At 36.8% G+C, this 16546-nt stretch overlaps 1 protein-coding gene across 2 annotated transcripts in view; it reads left to right on the top strand.

The window, feature by feature from the left end:
- The window catches only part of LOC115411890 (rho GTPase-activating protein 6), a 28664-nt gene extending 26468 nt beyond the window's left edge, over positions 1-2196 (top strand). For both annotated transcript variants that reach the window (XM_030124158.1, XM_030124159.1), the window contains exons 12-13: positions 777-851; positions 933-2196. In XM_030124158.1, coding sequence (XP_029980018.1) covers positions 777-851; positions 933-1498 — 641 coding nt within the window. In that variant the 3' untranslated portion in view covers positions 1499-2196. The remainder of the gene's footprint in view (positions 1-776; positions 852-932) is intronic.
- Positions 2197-16546: the final 14350 nt, after the last annotated feature.

Genomic DNA, 16546 nt, shown 5'->3' with positions numbered 1-16546 from the left:
TCATGACAAAAGCTTTTACTTAAAGACTGTTGCCCATGTTAGTTGTGTTTTCAGCCACACTCCTCTTTTTATTCCTATACATATCACTAATCACTTATGATGAGCTACAATGATTACATATTGAGTCCCAGTTTATCACTTTATCTATCAAGAACAAATCACATTATGACAAACATTTCATGATAAGAGGTAAAAACATCATATTCCAACCTCATGAGCTATGGTGTATAATAGAATAGAATATCAAATATAATTTAGTGAACATGTATGTAAGGCTTCTATTTTAAAGCTCCCCTACTGTGTTATTAAAAAAACAAAAATCAATTAACACTACTTGACCTGAAGTAGAGCCTGGTAATTTACAAGTGGAACTAAATCAAAAGCTAAACTTGTAATAGTCAGTAAAGTATAAACAAAGCTAAGTTACATGTAGCTCTGTTTAATTTCATTTCATGTTCATTGCGGTATTTATTTAGTTTTCATGTCAGTTGAATTTTTTAAATTCTTTTTTCAGTCACTGATCATTTTAACCTGTGTCATATAACCCTACCCTATAGAAGCTTATTGTAATTTTTTTTTTTTTTCAAGCAGACAAAATCTCCACTTAAAGTTGCTTAGATTATATAAAAGTGGTCATTTTAATACAGATTATTTATATCAGAGTAAAATACCACAAGTAGATCTTCAATAAGGTTTTGGTGTATTTTTTTAGTAAAATGTAAATAAAGTAATTCTTATCCACAAAGTAAGTTATCTTTAAATGTTATTGTTCTTAGAAGCTCCACCTGATCATTTCTGGGATGTCTGGCAAGAAGTGCTCAGCAAGGATTTCACTGACGATCCCATCACTGGTAAAAATATCTCTACATGTTGCTGCAGATGGTCTTGAGAGGTGTAATGAATGCTGGATGTTAATGAATTGTTTCTCCCAGGCTCCGTTGGAGACGTGTCGGAATGTGAGTCGTACGGATCATCAGAGGGGCTGAGCAGTCACCAAGGTAACAACAAGCTCCCGACACAAACCTTATTGGATGTGCTGATATGCAGGCCACACCTCCCAGTGACTCGCAGCAGCAGTGGCCCTCACGACCAGCGAGGGCAGAGACAACCAGAATCATTATTGCATCAGGGAATGAGCAACCAATCAGGAGCCTTCAGTTCAGAAAACCTGGCAGGAAGGACAGGACACCCAGCAGGTCCATTCTTTAAGGTCAGGACAGATGGCCGCTCTCCCCTTCATCACTCTGGACCTCTAAGGGAGACCCATATTTCTCACTCCACTCCTTCACTTCTTAAATATGCGCCAGAAGGTGTTGACTTTCAAAGCCCACCGTTGTCCCAGCAGTGCTCTGGCTCCCAAACTGTTCCTACTGCAGATTTACATGGACCAGGACCAGGACAGCACCCTGGTACACTGGACTGGCAGTCAGAAAGATGGAATATATGGAAAATTATGTCGAAAGAAAACGCAGATGCACTGCCAGAAACACTGGTGTGACCTGTTGAAACATACTGAAGCTACCATATAGAGACATCTGTCACTGTGTTTAGAGTAGTGTTAGTAGTAGATACTGTCATTGACCCTAGACTTGTGTACTTATATTATATTATATTATATTATTTTTCTGTTTAACCAGTTTTTTTGTATTCAGAGTTGAATATTGTTACTAGACTTTTCTAGAGTTTTACCAGTCTATAATTTGAATACATGAATGTTCCCCGATGCTGAATGTAAAAACATTAATATTCTTTATGTTCATGCTTTTGTACATCATCTATATTTCCACTTGTGTAAATATATATGTATATATATATTTTTTTTTTTTTCCCCAGAAACTAAATACTGGAAAATGCCTTTAATAAGAGTTACTATCCACAACTCTGTTTAATGTAATCATTTTCTAGATTTTAAGCATAGTGTAAAATAGCCTGAACCATCACATTAGTTCTCTGCTCTCATTTTCTGCTTGGATACACCCCTATTTGTGTGTTTGATTCACAGGAATGATTACTAAACAGTGTTTCAGAGACTGGTTGCATACAGAAATATCATTTGTAAATGTGTTGTACTTTGTAATTTATTCTGACATGTTTTCCTATGTTTTGTCAGGTGTCCACTTAAGTATAATTTTTATATGTCACACTGTTTTATGGTTTATTTGTCATTTCCTCCATTAAACTAGTCTCAGCCTTCAAGGTGTGATTTGTTGATTTCACCAATGGCTTCAGTTCTTCAGAGCTGATTTTTCAGGACCTGAGTTCCCAAGAAGCAGCTGTACGTTGAAGAATGGGAGAAGTTTCTACCACATCAACACATCCACACGTGTAATAAATGAACATTAACAGCAGGATAGAGTTTGTGATGTGATATGAAATAGTTATGTTTCAGAAAAAGTTAAATTTAAAATGGGAAACAAGTTGAAGTTGTGAATATGACACTTTATCTGAAATACCTAATACAGGGAGTGTGACTTTTCTGAATAAACAACTTTAGTTAACGCCAACCTGTCTGGGGACTGCAGGTGGAAATGAACAGTTTTATTAAAACCTGGCAAAAGCACCTATCATAGTTTTGAGATTTTTGTAATAAATCACAGTAAAAGGTGCCAAGGTGCGTTGGTAGCCTAGAAAAAACACTGAATGGTGTTATAATCTTACAGAAACTATGTATGATTATCTAAATTTTTAATTTTTAGATTATTTTTCTAATGCAAAGTGACACAGCATTGCATTGCTGCAAAAAATACACATACACTTTATTGTAAATATAACCACAATGCTGCTGTTATATTATAATACATTCTATCCACTAATTGTACTCTGTGCATTTTTAGCCCATGTGATTCTACTTTTGTTTTACAGGCAGTTGTAAAAAGCATTTCCCTACACATCATCCTGTGCATTTTTGTATGTGTATGATTCATAGTGCAACATAACGCATTCATCTACTTTTCCACCGAGGAAGTTAAAACCAAGTAGTTACTGGTGCTGTGTGTGTTCTATGACATAAACTGGCCATAAGAGGGCAGCATGACATCAGGAAACTCCTCACTGCACTCCCTCTATCTCCCTTCACTGATGATAATCCTTGAACAGTATGAATGTACAGTAGACATATATTCTGGACACTGAACGGTTACTTATAAAGCCCCATGGACCGCATGAACTACTTTTATTGATTAATAAATTCCTGGAATTTCATTAAATACTGACAAACATAGAAGAGCAGGAAAATGTATGGAATTAAAATCTGGTACGGACTATTGAATTGAATCTGCAGAACATGAACATGCATATGTGATGATACCACACTGTGATTATTTTGCTACACATGATAGAAGCCAGCTTATTGCAAATCTAAAAAATTTAATAGGCTGCATTATGGGGAGTTAAGCATATAAATTAAACAGTAATAAGCAGTGATTTAAATAAACATATTGAGTTACTTCTTGACCTGATAAGAAACCCTTCCCTTTCTGAGCAAAGCCAGGGGATTTCCTCAACACCCAGATTTGTGGCTAAACTTTCTAGGTCATGTTTGTCTCCACAGCTGCGTGGGCCAAGCTGTATTTGGCCGGTCCACAGTCCCTTTCTGATGAGACCAAAGAGACAGAGCAGGATGTCTGGATGTGTTTTACAGAGAATTCGGCCTCATTGCTTTCCATTTTTCTACGCCTCAGAAAAAAAAAAGGAGCAGACCGCCTGCCTAGCCTACACCCTGTCCCATCCAGCGCTCCAACCACTAAAAGGCCACACATTCATGGAAAAAAAAGACCCTGAAGACGCTCTTTCTTCACTCATAACCTGCTTCCCATGAAAGAAAGCGATCAACATCAAATATTTAATTTCGCATCTTATCTTTGCGGCTCTGATGGATGTAAACTGATCCTTTGGCAGGGAGCTGTAAGTGGTCCCAGCAGGGGTCCATCCTGTCTGAGTCTGCTCATTGACATCAAGAGCAGCTGCGGGGAGGACAGAGGAAGGTCACCACCAAAATGAGTCTGAATGTCCTGTATCAAGAGAGCCCTGGCCCTGGTGTTTCAAGGTCGAGATTGATGCACAAAATTCCCCAGAACTAAAATAGATCCCAGTCAGGCTCATTAAGGCAATTGTTGTGGCAGTAGAAAAAAAAAAAAAAGAGACATTTCTAGTGCAAAAATCTGCATATATTTTAGTTACAAAGCCTGGCCTACTTCATACTGACTGCTTCAAATTATTATACATCATATTGTATTTACTCTTTACAGCTCCTAATTAGATCTGCACATATTTTCACAGATTTCCATTGCATTTTGTTTGGTTTTATTTGTATTTGGCTATATTTTTCTCACAGTATCTGACTATAAATCTGTTAAGAGTTTGTGGTGGTTTTTAATTACAACTTCTTGTAAGGTTAAGGCTAAGGGTTAGGGAAAAGCATGTTTTGGTTTGTGTTCAGACTATGGTGAGCAATTTGTTTTCTTTTTTCCGAAATCCACTCGTTCTCAAGCTTTTATGTGTTTGCACTTGTGGTTGATGTCGGTGTCATGGCTGTACAAACCATTCCTTGGAAACAAGCTTATTAAAAAAGATTTTTAATAAGAAGCTGTGTCTAAAATCATCCCCACATTCATCACGAAAACATAGAGTCGAAAAAAAACGCTCAATAGTTCATAATCATACTCATTATTTAGAGTGACTACGGAGATTTGCAAAACATCCACTTTCATATATCTGTAAAAAGCACTGCAATGTGATGTGGGATTGCAAAAAAAACAAAGTTGTATATATGCTATGGAGACTACTTTTTGTTATTGTGAAGATGAAATTGGTCTCTGGTTCAGTATGTGGTAGAAAAATGCACACCAGAAAATGTAATCTGTAAATAAAACACACTGAGGGAGAAGGTCAACAAGACACAAAGCTGACAGCGAAAGCACCTGGGCCTGACAGAAATGTAGTCCTTGAGTATTATATGAACTTATTGGAACTTACAATCATACTGTAAACCTTGTCACTTATACCTGAAGTTCTGACCACTGCCACCTGCTTGCACCTGTAATCCCAGTTTACTGCCTCCACCATCTGTTCCCAGTCTAGTCATTCCCACCTCAGCCTCTTTACACAGGAAACATTGCATAGATAAGGTAGTTGTAGTGGCTTTACCTTTAGCTACTACTATGGTGTGGAGGGGTTCAACCTGTTGGATTTTTTGACGCGTGCATGAATGAATGTGGTTGTGATGGTTTTCTTTGTCTTTGGATATGCCAATCGATTTATTGACATTAATCAAATCCGAGCGTTCATTATAGGTCACAGTTGTTGTTCTACAGCAGGGGTGTCAAACTCATTTTCTTCCAGGGGCCATATTCAGCCCAATTTGATCTCCAGTGGGCCAGACCAGTAAAATAATAGCATAAAAGCCTATAAATAATGAAAACGCCAATTTTTTTAGTGCAAAAAGTAACATTAGATGATGAAACTATTTCTATCCAAAACAAAAAAGATGTGAATAGCTGGAAAAAACTGAAATTTCTGAAGAAAAACAAGTACAGTTTTATCAGTGTTGTGCATCAACTTATGATTTTTACATGTGCATTATGGATCAGATCTATCAAGGCACAAAACAGGCAGAATATTATTAAAATTGCACTTATTTTTCTTTAGACATTTCAGGTTGTTCATATTTGTTCAGGTTGTTGCCATTTTATTGTTAAAGGATATCAGAATTTAATGTTTTTTGCAATAAATCAAAGAAAAAAAAAAATTGTTTTGCCATTATTTATAGGCATAATGTCATATTATTTTTTTCACATTAAACCAAGAAGAAAATTTGGAGTCATTATCCATCCATCCATCCATTATCTGCCGCTCATCCGGGGCTGGGTCGCAGGGGTAACAGTCTAAGCAGGGATGCCCAGACTTCCCTCTCCCCAGACACCTCCTCCAGCTCTTCCGGGGGGATCCCGAGTCGTTCCCAGGCTAGCCGAGAGACATAGTCTCTCCAACGTGACCTAGGTCTTCCCCGAGGCCTCCTCCTGGTGGGACATGCCCGGAACACCTCCCCAGGGAGGCGTACAGGAGGCATCCGAAATAGATGCCCGAGCCACTTCAGCTGGATTTGGAGTCATTATTTCTAGGTTATTATGCTGTTATTTTTGAGTTTGATGCCCTTGACTGTTAACATCTTCAGGGTAATTTTTGCATTTTGCACTGTGTAAATTCATCTTGCGGGCCAGATTGGAACCTTGGGCGGGCGGGTTTTGGCCCCTGGCCGGCATGTTTGGCACCTATGTTCTACAGGGTGTATAAAAAAAAAAAAAACTATACATTTTGAAAAATTACCCCCAGTTCCGCATTTGACAATTTTTGAAATTTTCTTTTATGGACGTTGGTAGGTAGGGGATTTGTCCAAATTTACAGACCCAGATCTGTGTAAACTGGGGGTCATTTACAACACTTTACATTTATGGATATGGAATTTACCAAACAGTATTAATAAGTTAACAATGTACTCAAAGCTGCTCTCTTGGTGAATAAAGCATGCAATAACAGACTTACTATCAATTACAATGGGGTGTCTGACTTTACACAATATACAGGGTGTATCAAAAAAACTGTACATTTTGAAAAATTACCCCCAGTTCCGAATTTGATAAGTTTTGGAATTTTCTTTTATTGTTGTCATTAGGTAGGGGATTGGTGGATATTTGTCCAAATGTACACACCCTGGTTTTCATGCATGACTGAGCGGTGGCAAAATTGCGCAATCCAAGTTAAAACTGGTTTGCACAAAAAGCAGTGGGATTTAAATCCAGTAAAAGGGGTTATGGTTAGACTTAGACTTTATTTAGACTTAGACTTTATTTGTCCCAGAAGGGATATTTGTTTCCACATGACTGCACATAGGATTTGTCACAAAAACACACACACTGACATCAAAATACACACACAGACATCAGATAGAAAAGAAAAGCACACAAAAAAGACAGACCTATCTCAAAAACACTTAGTTCTGGTGGACATGGCAACAGATATGGGAGGAGGAGAATGTCAGCAGGGTCTGTTAACCCTAACCCTAACCCTACCTTGGCCTGTCCTCAGTGACATTTTCAGGCCTAAACAAGTTGAATTAACTCTGAAAGGCAGGAACAGCTGCCATGGGTAAAGAAATGAAACTGACATGGTGGCCAAAGTCACCTGGCAATTTTGTGGAGAACAAGATGGATGCCCATTGTCCCCTCCCATGACCTTTGATTGGATTTAAATCCCACCGCTACTTCGCGCAAACCAGTTTTAACCCATAAAAACCCAAACAACCACTGGTGACCAAAATCATCTACCAAAATAAAATGTTTAATAACTTCTGACCCACTAATCCTATCAATATGTGTAAATAATTGGTGTAAAATGCAGTTTGTCATCTTTTCATGGTCATCAGAAATGACCCATTTGGACGTTCAGAGGCTCCATAGTTACCATAGAAACACTATCATCTTCTACAACACTGATTCACCAGTAAAACCCATGGAGTTGGATCAATGACAGTGGATGGAGACACTTGGTTTATGTTCAGTTAATGATAAATTTTGTTGAAAAAGTCCAATTTTCTTCATTTTTCTCTGTTTCTGATATTATGAAAATTAACTTTAATATGAGCTGTTGTGAACATCTACACGATCAGTAAATTAAACATGGGAAAATACCTGATTTTTATTGTAGAAATGCAAAGTAGAGTGGATAATATCATAGTAAACGGTGATAAATCACTTCCGAAAGGTTAAATAGAGAGAAAAATTCATTTTGGAACTGCCGCAAAAGTCCCACTGGGTCTTTATGGGTTAACTTGGATTGCACAATTTGCCCCTGCTCACTCATGCATGGAAACCTGGGTCTGTAAATTTGGACAAATATCCACCAATCCCCTACCTACCGATGTCTGTAAAAAAAAATTCCAAAAATGATCAAATGTAGAACTGGGGGTAATTTTTCAAAATATATAGATTTTTTTTTTTTTTTTTTATGCACCCTGTATACTTACTATAATTAAACAAAATAGGCTCCTTAACATAAAAACACTAAAAACACCAGCCAACTTAATTTACGCTATGGCTCACAGTCAGAAAATTGTCCTCACACACACACACACACACACACAAACACACACACACACACACACATGCACACACACACACACTGCCCACCTCACATGGCAGGTATATATAACCTTCCAACACCCATACCAACACCCATGCAGAATTGCACATGTGGTGATCATCACAGCCACACCCATTAAACAATTATTAAATTAAGGTCACAACAAAAAAAAGGAATACACAAACAAAAATGTATTTTGGCTCCAACAGTTGTGATTAAGGGGGATACAAGGAAGAAATGGTGGGAACATGATATCGAAAGGAAAAGTGTGATAGGTGAAGAAGCATGAAAGGATGGAAATTCAGAATCTTCTTCCTCTTTAATAAATGCCCTCTTTTCCTTGTGTGGTCTTGTAGTGGTCTTGGGGAGGTGCTGTTGGGGTTATTCAGACTCATCCTCATTCTGCTCCTTCTTTTCTTCATCAGTCTGGACTATTCAGAGATGTTCCTCCAGAGCTTCACATTTTGCTTCCCTCTCCATGTCGCACTGCCTTTCGCTCATCTTCCTTCCGGATCAGCTGGCCAATAGTCTGCAGGATGCCTTCTGTCAGAGTCATTTTATGTTGAAAGCGTATGATTCACATCATTTTCAGTGCCATCAAACCACTGGGGGATCCTAAGGGCCCGATGGGGGGGCGGCATTGGCGTTACATAAAGAGATTCCAATGGGTTTTTTTATGTAATTTGTCACTGGCGTATCTATCTATCTATCTATCTATCTATCTATCTATCTATCTATCTATCTATCTATCTATCTATCTATCTATCTATCTATCTATCTATCTATCTATCTATCTATCTATCTCTCTCTATCTCTCTCTCTATCTATCTATCTATCTATCTATCTATCTATCTATCTATCTATCTATCTATCTATCTATCTATCTATCTATCTATCTATCTCTTCTCTCTCTCTCTCTCTCTCTCTCTCTCTCTCTCTATCTATCTATCTATCTATCTATCTATCTATCTATCTATCTATCTCTCTCTCTCTCTCTCTCTCTCTCTCTCTCTCTATCTATCTATCTATCTATCTATCTCTCTCTCTCTCTCTCTCTCTCTATCTATCTATCTATCTATCTATCTATCTGTCTCTCTCTCTCTCTCTCTCTCTATCTATCTATCTATCTATCTATGTATCTCTCTCTCTCTCTATCTATCTATCTATCTCTCTCTCTCTCTCTCTCTCTCTCTCTCTCTCTCTATCTCTATCTATCTATCTATCTATCTATCTATCTATCTATCTATCTATCTATCTATCTATCTATCTATCTATCTATCTATCTATCTATCTATCTATCTATCTATCTATCATATTAACGTAATTTTGTGAAATAGCTCAGTTTAATTTGGGTTTTAGGCGATATCTCTTTCATAATTAGCACTGAAATGGTGCTGTCTAGTTTTACATGATTAGAAGACAGTCTTTATTGCCATATAACTGGACATTTTTTCCTCTGCCCTAATTCTGAATACCCTACAAAATCTAATATAATTTTTTCCGTCTGTGCCGTCACATTTTCCAACTGAAAAAAAAAAAACATAAAAAAACTTGCTAATTGTATTCATTTTGAAACCTCTTCGCATTCAGAAAAAATAAGGGACAGAACACATTATAAGGAAGTAAATCTACATATTTCTTCTCAGTGCAGGCTGTGAAGAGCAGTATGTGCGTGGGCGCGTTGGATATTGGTGTGCTGTCCCAAATTCACCACGGATTTGATAGCACATATTGCCAGCAATGTTTTTCCTCTGCTTTACTTGAGTCCACATGACGCAGCACAGCACTACATTTGGGATGCAGGCGGTGTACCAGGCGGAACAGGAGATCAAGTTGGGTCAACTTCAATATGTCAGCTTATTTGCAGGCTAGGCAGTAAATGATTGACTGTTTAAATTTTTGTCAGCGGTACATTTCAGAGCAGTCACTAAAAGGCACTTTTCAACAGGCAGTTTTCTTTAGCCTTCAAACTCGAACAAGAAAAAGAAAACTACTGATTGAAACCATGACTCCCATGAAACATAAGTAAACACAGTATCCAGATGTGTCTTCATGATCTCATTATTATTGTCAGGGTTGTAATATGGGACAGCAGAGAGGTCAAATGAGACTACAAATTATTATTTTTATCATTATAATGTCTTTTATTTCCTCTTGTGCTGACTTGTCTAGTTGATGCCATGTTCAGTCCTCAGAGGTGTGCAGTTGCCGGCGTGCTGGAGGCTAGGTTCATTAAAAGTCCATGTGATTCCCTGGTGAACACTGACAGAGCGAGAAGCAGCCGCTTAGACACCATAAAGACCCATGAACCTTCTAAAGTATAATGACAGATTTCACGCAGAAAGTTCCAGTAGACAAAAATCTGACAGAGAAGTGATGTACATGAAGTGATTTCTCAAGGTGAGCAGTTAAAGTTACACATAAATGCACATAAGGGAAGGCAGCAGAACGCACAGTACACGCACACAATATTCATCGAAACTGAAGAAGAGTTGAAGAAGAAAGGCAGTCAAAATGCAGCAAAACTTTTGCACATGCTACAGTCTGATTTTTACATCTGTAGAGATTTTAAGGAACACGTGTATATATAAAAAGCAGTCATTCAGTGCTTGGTTTGATGATTGAAAAGCACTAAACACAGACTCCTGCTAAAATGTAACACACAAGTTCCTGCATGAAGGTAATTTAATAATACAAAACAGACACCGTTCCAGCATAGGGGTCCAAATTATCAGAGGACAAGTTTAAGGGGTTTGAATGGCTAATATAATACTTCACATTTCTTCTTCCAAAAGCATGAAATTGGTTTGTCAGAATTAAGCACATGCTTACGATTAATGCAGGACTTGTGAATAGTGCTGTGTCCTTCTGGGATCTTTTTAAAGCTTTCTTCCTCTTTTATTTTTCCCAGAAGGCTGGAGTGCTAACAATCTTCTCTTTAGTCACAGCAGCATATTTGTTGTAATCTTCCAAACAAATAATTTCAAAGTGCTCCGTGGCTTCTCAGTCTGCTAGACAGAATGCGTCTATGAAATAAAATCTCCCTGACAAATTGAGACAAACAAAACTATTTGCATTGCATATATCACTGTTTCCAGTTTTAGCATCTTTGCTTTTTTCTCTGGAAAAATATTATTTCTCTTAACTAAATGTTTTTCACCACCATATTCCTATTTAACACTGCAGCCCTGTCTGACCTGGTTGACATTTAGCCTTGAATATACAGAATATGCAGCTCTGCCCACTCTCTAGCCTTCACACCATCATGGCCATGTTTTAGTTAAAAAATAGGAATAACTGTGAGAGCATGGGGCCGTTATCCAGGAGTCATCCATAATCATGAACCTCGATCTTTAACCCATAAACACATAGAAGTAAATTATTTTTCTTTCTCTGTATGTCAAACCTTTCTTATTCTGAAAAACAGGTATTTCTAACAGTATGTAATCTACTGATCATGTATATGTTCATGAAAGCTCAGTGCAGATGTCAAGGCTGTTATATAAAAAAAGAGAAAATGGAAGAAAAGATGACTATTTCAGCAAGATATATCATTAACTGAATGTAAAGAAAAGTGTCTCTAACCACTGCTTTTGCTCAGATTGTCTGAATGTCCAAATGAGACACTTCTATTATCGCTGAAAAGAGGAAAAACTGCATTTCACCTGAAATGTGCAAATGCATTGGTAGGAACAATGGTTTAAAGTTATTAAACATTTTAGAGTGTTACAGTGTAAAATCTGCGTCAGTATTACATACAAAAATAAAATCAACAATAAACAACTTTAAACTAGCTGTGTTTCCATGATTATTCACTCACCCAAGCTGGAACAGTGGACTAAATCCAGAAAGAAAGAGAACAAAAAAGGAAATAAACTGAACTAGAAAAGCACTCGGAGAGCACAGACCTCCACCAAAACAGATCAGTCCCCTCCCCCCCATCACCACCAAAATTTAATCATTTATTCCTTGTGCCAGTATCAACATTTCCTGAAAATTTCATCCAAATCCTTCCATACCTTTTTGAGATATCTTGCAAACAGACAAACCAACAAAAAAATCAGTCCCCCCCATCACCACCAAAATTTAATCATTTGTTCCTTGTGCCTGTATCAACATTTCCTGAAAATTTCATCCAAATCTGTCCATAACTTTTTGAATTATCTTGCTAACAAGCGAACAAACAAACAGATAAACCTCGATGAAAACATAACCTCCGCTGTTTCTTGATGGAGGTAAAAAGAAGAGAAAAAAAAGAGAAAGGATACAAATAATAATCATGAAGATGCTTCTATTCACATGGAGTTGGCTTTAACTCTTTATCAGGCAAGTGACGATTTTTGGTCATTTCCGTATACATTACAAAACAGTTACAGCGACAGTTCTAAAATACATGTTCCTTTCATCTTACACATGTTTTTCTTGTATTTTCTTACATTTATTTCGTGGATTTATTTTTATTTTTTGCCATGTACGGGTAAGGAACCAAATATGGTAACTTCATTGAGCTTGATTTTCTACATAACATAAAATTTCATGAAAGTAACAAGTGTTCAGAGAACACAAACCTCTGCCAAGCACCCTGAACGGTGTGCATGTGTGGATTGACTGTTTCTTTTTAAATTAAACAGGTTCAAGGTTGTTCCATACAGCAGAAAAAGCTGAAGCTTGGTCCCAGTCATGTGTCTGTCAAATTATTTTAAATTCCAATCAATATTTGTTGAGTTATAATGAAAAATGTGTGGTAAATGGGATTTTCAATGTTAAATTGAAATGTCCACAGAGTCCACATTCCACAGTGGATGTGGACAATTTTGTGCCAGATACAAGATATTGTTACAAGCTATGGGTGGATCAAATTGGAGGCTAATTGGAGTTGAATTTTTTGTGAATTGTCGAAAATTGCTCAATGATGAGAGACAGGAAAATTTAAGATTTTGTGACCTTGCTGTGACCTTGAACTTTGGCCTACTTGCCCTAAAATTTAATGGGTTGGTCCCAGGGCCAAGGCCTATCTGTGGGTACAATTTGGTAAAGATGGTTGGAATAGTTTTCCTGTAAAGTTGCTAATAAACAAACAAACAAACACACAAACACACAAAGCAAAGTGATCACAATACCTCCTGGTGGAGGTAATAAAGTCCAGTACCACATGAAGATTGAAATGTTGAATTTCAGAGTATTTCTATGAGTGCCCTAAAAAGGGTTAATGACAACAGGAGAGTCAGGGTGCATGTCGAGGTGTGATGTTTGTTATGGAAGTAATTTAGAAAGGGAATCGGGAAATTAATTTTGGAATTTCCTCTCAGAGACACTTTGAAGCTTCCCTTAATTTGAGTCGGACTCATTAAGAGTAACATGTAAACTGGTATCAACATCTGTATACGACTGGTTCACAAACAACACAGTATGTCAGAAAAAGCTTAAAAAATCAACCAGGCGGCAGAGGACACCTGTTTCTGAATACCTAGCGTAATTGCATAATTGGCAGCATAATAAGTCGGGTGTTTTCCCAAGAGCCGCTGCACATGATGCGCAAACTAATTGAGCACTGCTTTAACAATTCTATTATTTTAATAATGAAGTTGTATGTTTTTTTTTGTTTTTTTGTTTTTTCTTAATTTAATGAGGCGTTTTAGAATATGTGGCTTAGAAACTCTCAGGGCTTTGACTTCTTCTAGTGTTGAAAACTGCTCCGCACTTTGCACAACACTTGTTATGAATACATAAAAAGGTGCCTTTTATTTATTTATTTTTATTTTTTAGCTTTTGTTTGTGTAACCCTCTGTGACATGATCTATGGTTCATCCTATGTTTTATTTAAGAGTTACAAAAATGTTTAGAGTACTGACTTTTTTTTCCTCTACTTTTGTTAAGGTTTGCACACCCAGTTCTTCAGATATGATCTCATTATTGCAAGTATGGAATTGTGTTTTCATACTGACTCATCTATCTCAGCAGATGAATTCTCATTAGGGTGGAGACAACCAATTCTCACTTGCTTAATAACATTTTTTTGTTTTGTTTTGTTTTTTTTCCTCATTCTTGCTGTTTTCTGCCTGCTGGCTACAATGAATCCTGAGTGTGAGTCTTATTTTTCTGTGCTTGGTAACTCAATGTAGGTGTTTGTGACTGTGACAAAAAGCCCTTTATATTATCTGATGCTGACGTGCAATTTATCACTATAAGATACAGCCTTAGAAATACATTCTCAGTGATTTTTCTGCCTCTTACATTTGAGTATGATACTGTAAAAAAAAAAAAAAAAATCTGATGTTTATTAACATTATCATTGCCCCTGCCTGACATTTTCAGAGCAGATCACACATTTTGTCAGATGTGTAGCAGTATTTAGGGATTATAATTCCTTTAGTATTCTGATTCAAGGCTTGCCAAAGGGTTAAATATCTTCTCCAGAGCTTTCCATGCTCCTGTGTAAACCTGCAGCACAGATGAGAAGCAGAGTGTGTGTCATTGAGGTATGTGCGTGTACACACCCCAGTGAAGGGGAGTGTGCAGGCAGACAGAACACCTACAACCTCCTGTCTGTTTTACCTTAGGGGATCTGCCAGCTGTCTAAGAGGCACACTCTGTAAAAGCCTAGAATTAAACAAGGAGAGGCATTTACCACACTGCAACCATGGGGAAGCAGGTAAGATAAGATCAAGAAACGTTTAGTGGAACTTGATTAAGATTGATTTATTAGTGTGAAATGTACAATAGCACATGCTGTCTGTCACAAACCGAGCACTAGAACTAGAAATTTTAGCAAACAACTATTTTTTTCTCACTTTAACCCATAAAGACCCAGTGTTACTTTGGTGGCAGCTCCCACGTTCATTTTTCTCTTTTTTTGAACCTTTCGTAAGTGATTTATCACCATTCATTCTAATATTATGCTCTGTTTTTAGCATTTTTAAGTGAAAATCAGGTATTTTCTTGTATTTAACGTACTGTTTATGACGATGTTCATTAAAGCTCAGATTAAAGTTGAGGGTTATTATGTTCGTTAAAGGTTTTCTTGTGATCAGACAAGTAGAGTTGAGGAAATATGTTTACTTGTCTTCTTGTCTGATCATAACAAAACCTCTAATAAACGTTTGGAATGGAAGAAGTAATCCCTCTATATGAGGGTTATTATATCCAAAACAGAGAAAACTGAAGAGAAAAGTTATTTTTTCTGCAAAATATATCGTTAACCCTTAGGGGTCTGAGCCTATTTTGGCCATTTTTGATTACTTCTGAATTTGCTTTTATATACTATATAAAGAAATCTATATTATACCCATGTTTGGTATCTTTTTTTTTCAGCACAACTTCATTTATCTCATCTGCCTATTATTTTTTCACTTTAACCTGTTAAACCCTGACCATATTTTCAGTGGAAAAATGCCTAAAAAGACATACCCAAAGTAAATGAAGAATTACTTCACAATAATAAGGTTCATATGGATGTTCTTGGTGTCTATGGACATTTAGAGACCTCACAAAATCTATTCCCATTGTCTAAAATATTGTATCTATTACTATGCCTGAGTAAACTGTAACAAACTAAAAGAGAAATTGGAATTTTTTATCCTCGCCTGTTTTTTTTCGGCTGGATTGACGATGACATGCATAATTTAATTGTTCGTGTTGGAGATTTTTAATAGTGTATATTTCACCCCACAAAGATTAAAAATCATGTTTGAACATTAAAGTTTGCACTAAAATACACTTTTGATGTACTTTTATTAATATTAGGGTCTAAACTTTGAGCAAAAGTTGAAAAAAAAAAAAACATTCATTGTCCTGATTTATTATATTTTTATAGTAGATGAATATTAATATAATTTTTTCGGCCTGCGGGCAGGCTGATGGGACTAAATTAACCGACTATATCAACACAAAAGGCCAAAAAACACGCAAAAAATATAAAATCCGATTTAAAAAATGTATATAATTAATTGCATAAATAACACAAAGATGCTTAACAAACCTTTTCAAAGACTTTACAAGTGAATATTGGTTCCAAATATTGGTATATAAGATTATACACAAATATTTGACAGAAAAGAATATCTTTACATGGGCATTTTCGCTGATTTTCTCCCCTGGAGAAAGGGTGGGAGGGTTAACTGAACATGAAATAAGTGTCTCTATCCACTATCATTGATTAAACTCCATGGGTTTTACTGGTGAATCAATGTTGTAGAAGATAATGGAGCCTCTGAACGTCTAAATGGGTCATATGTGATGACCACAAAAAGATGACAAACTGCATTTTACTCCAATTATTTAGATGTATTGATAGGATTAGTGGAAACATTTTATATCAGTGAATGATTTCGGTCGCTGGTGGATGTTTGGGTCTTTATGGGTTAAAAAACTACCACACAAACTAACCCACAAAGCTAGATTCTGTTTCATT

This window comes from Sphaeramia orbicularis, chromosome 21 (genome assembly GCF_902148855.1).
Source record: "Sphaeramia orbicularis chromosome 21, fSphaOr1.1, whole genome shotgun sequence".
NCBI lineage: Eukaryota > Metazoa > Chordata > Actinopteri > Kurtiformes > Apogonidae > Sphaeramia > Sphaeramia orbicularis.
The sequence above is the reverse complement of the archived record's forward strand: the minus strand, read 5'-3'. Positions and strand labels throughout refer to the sequence as shown.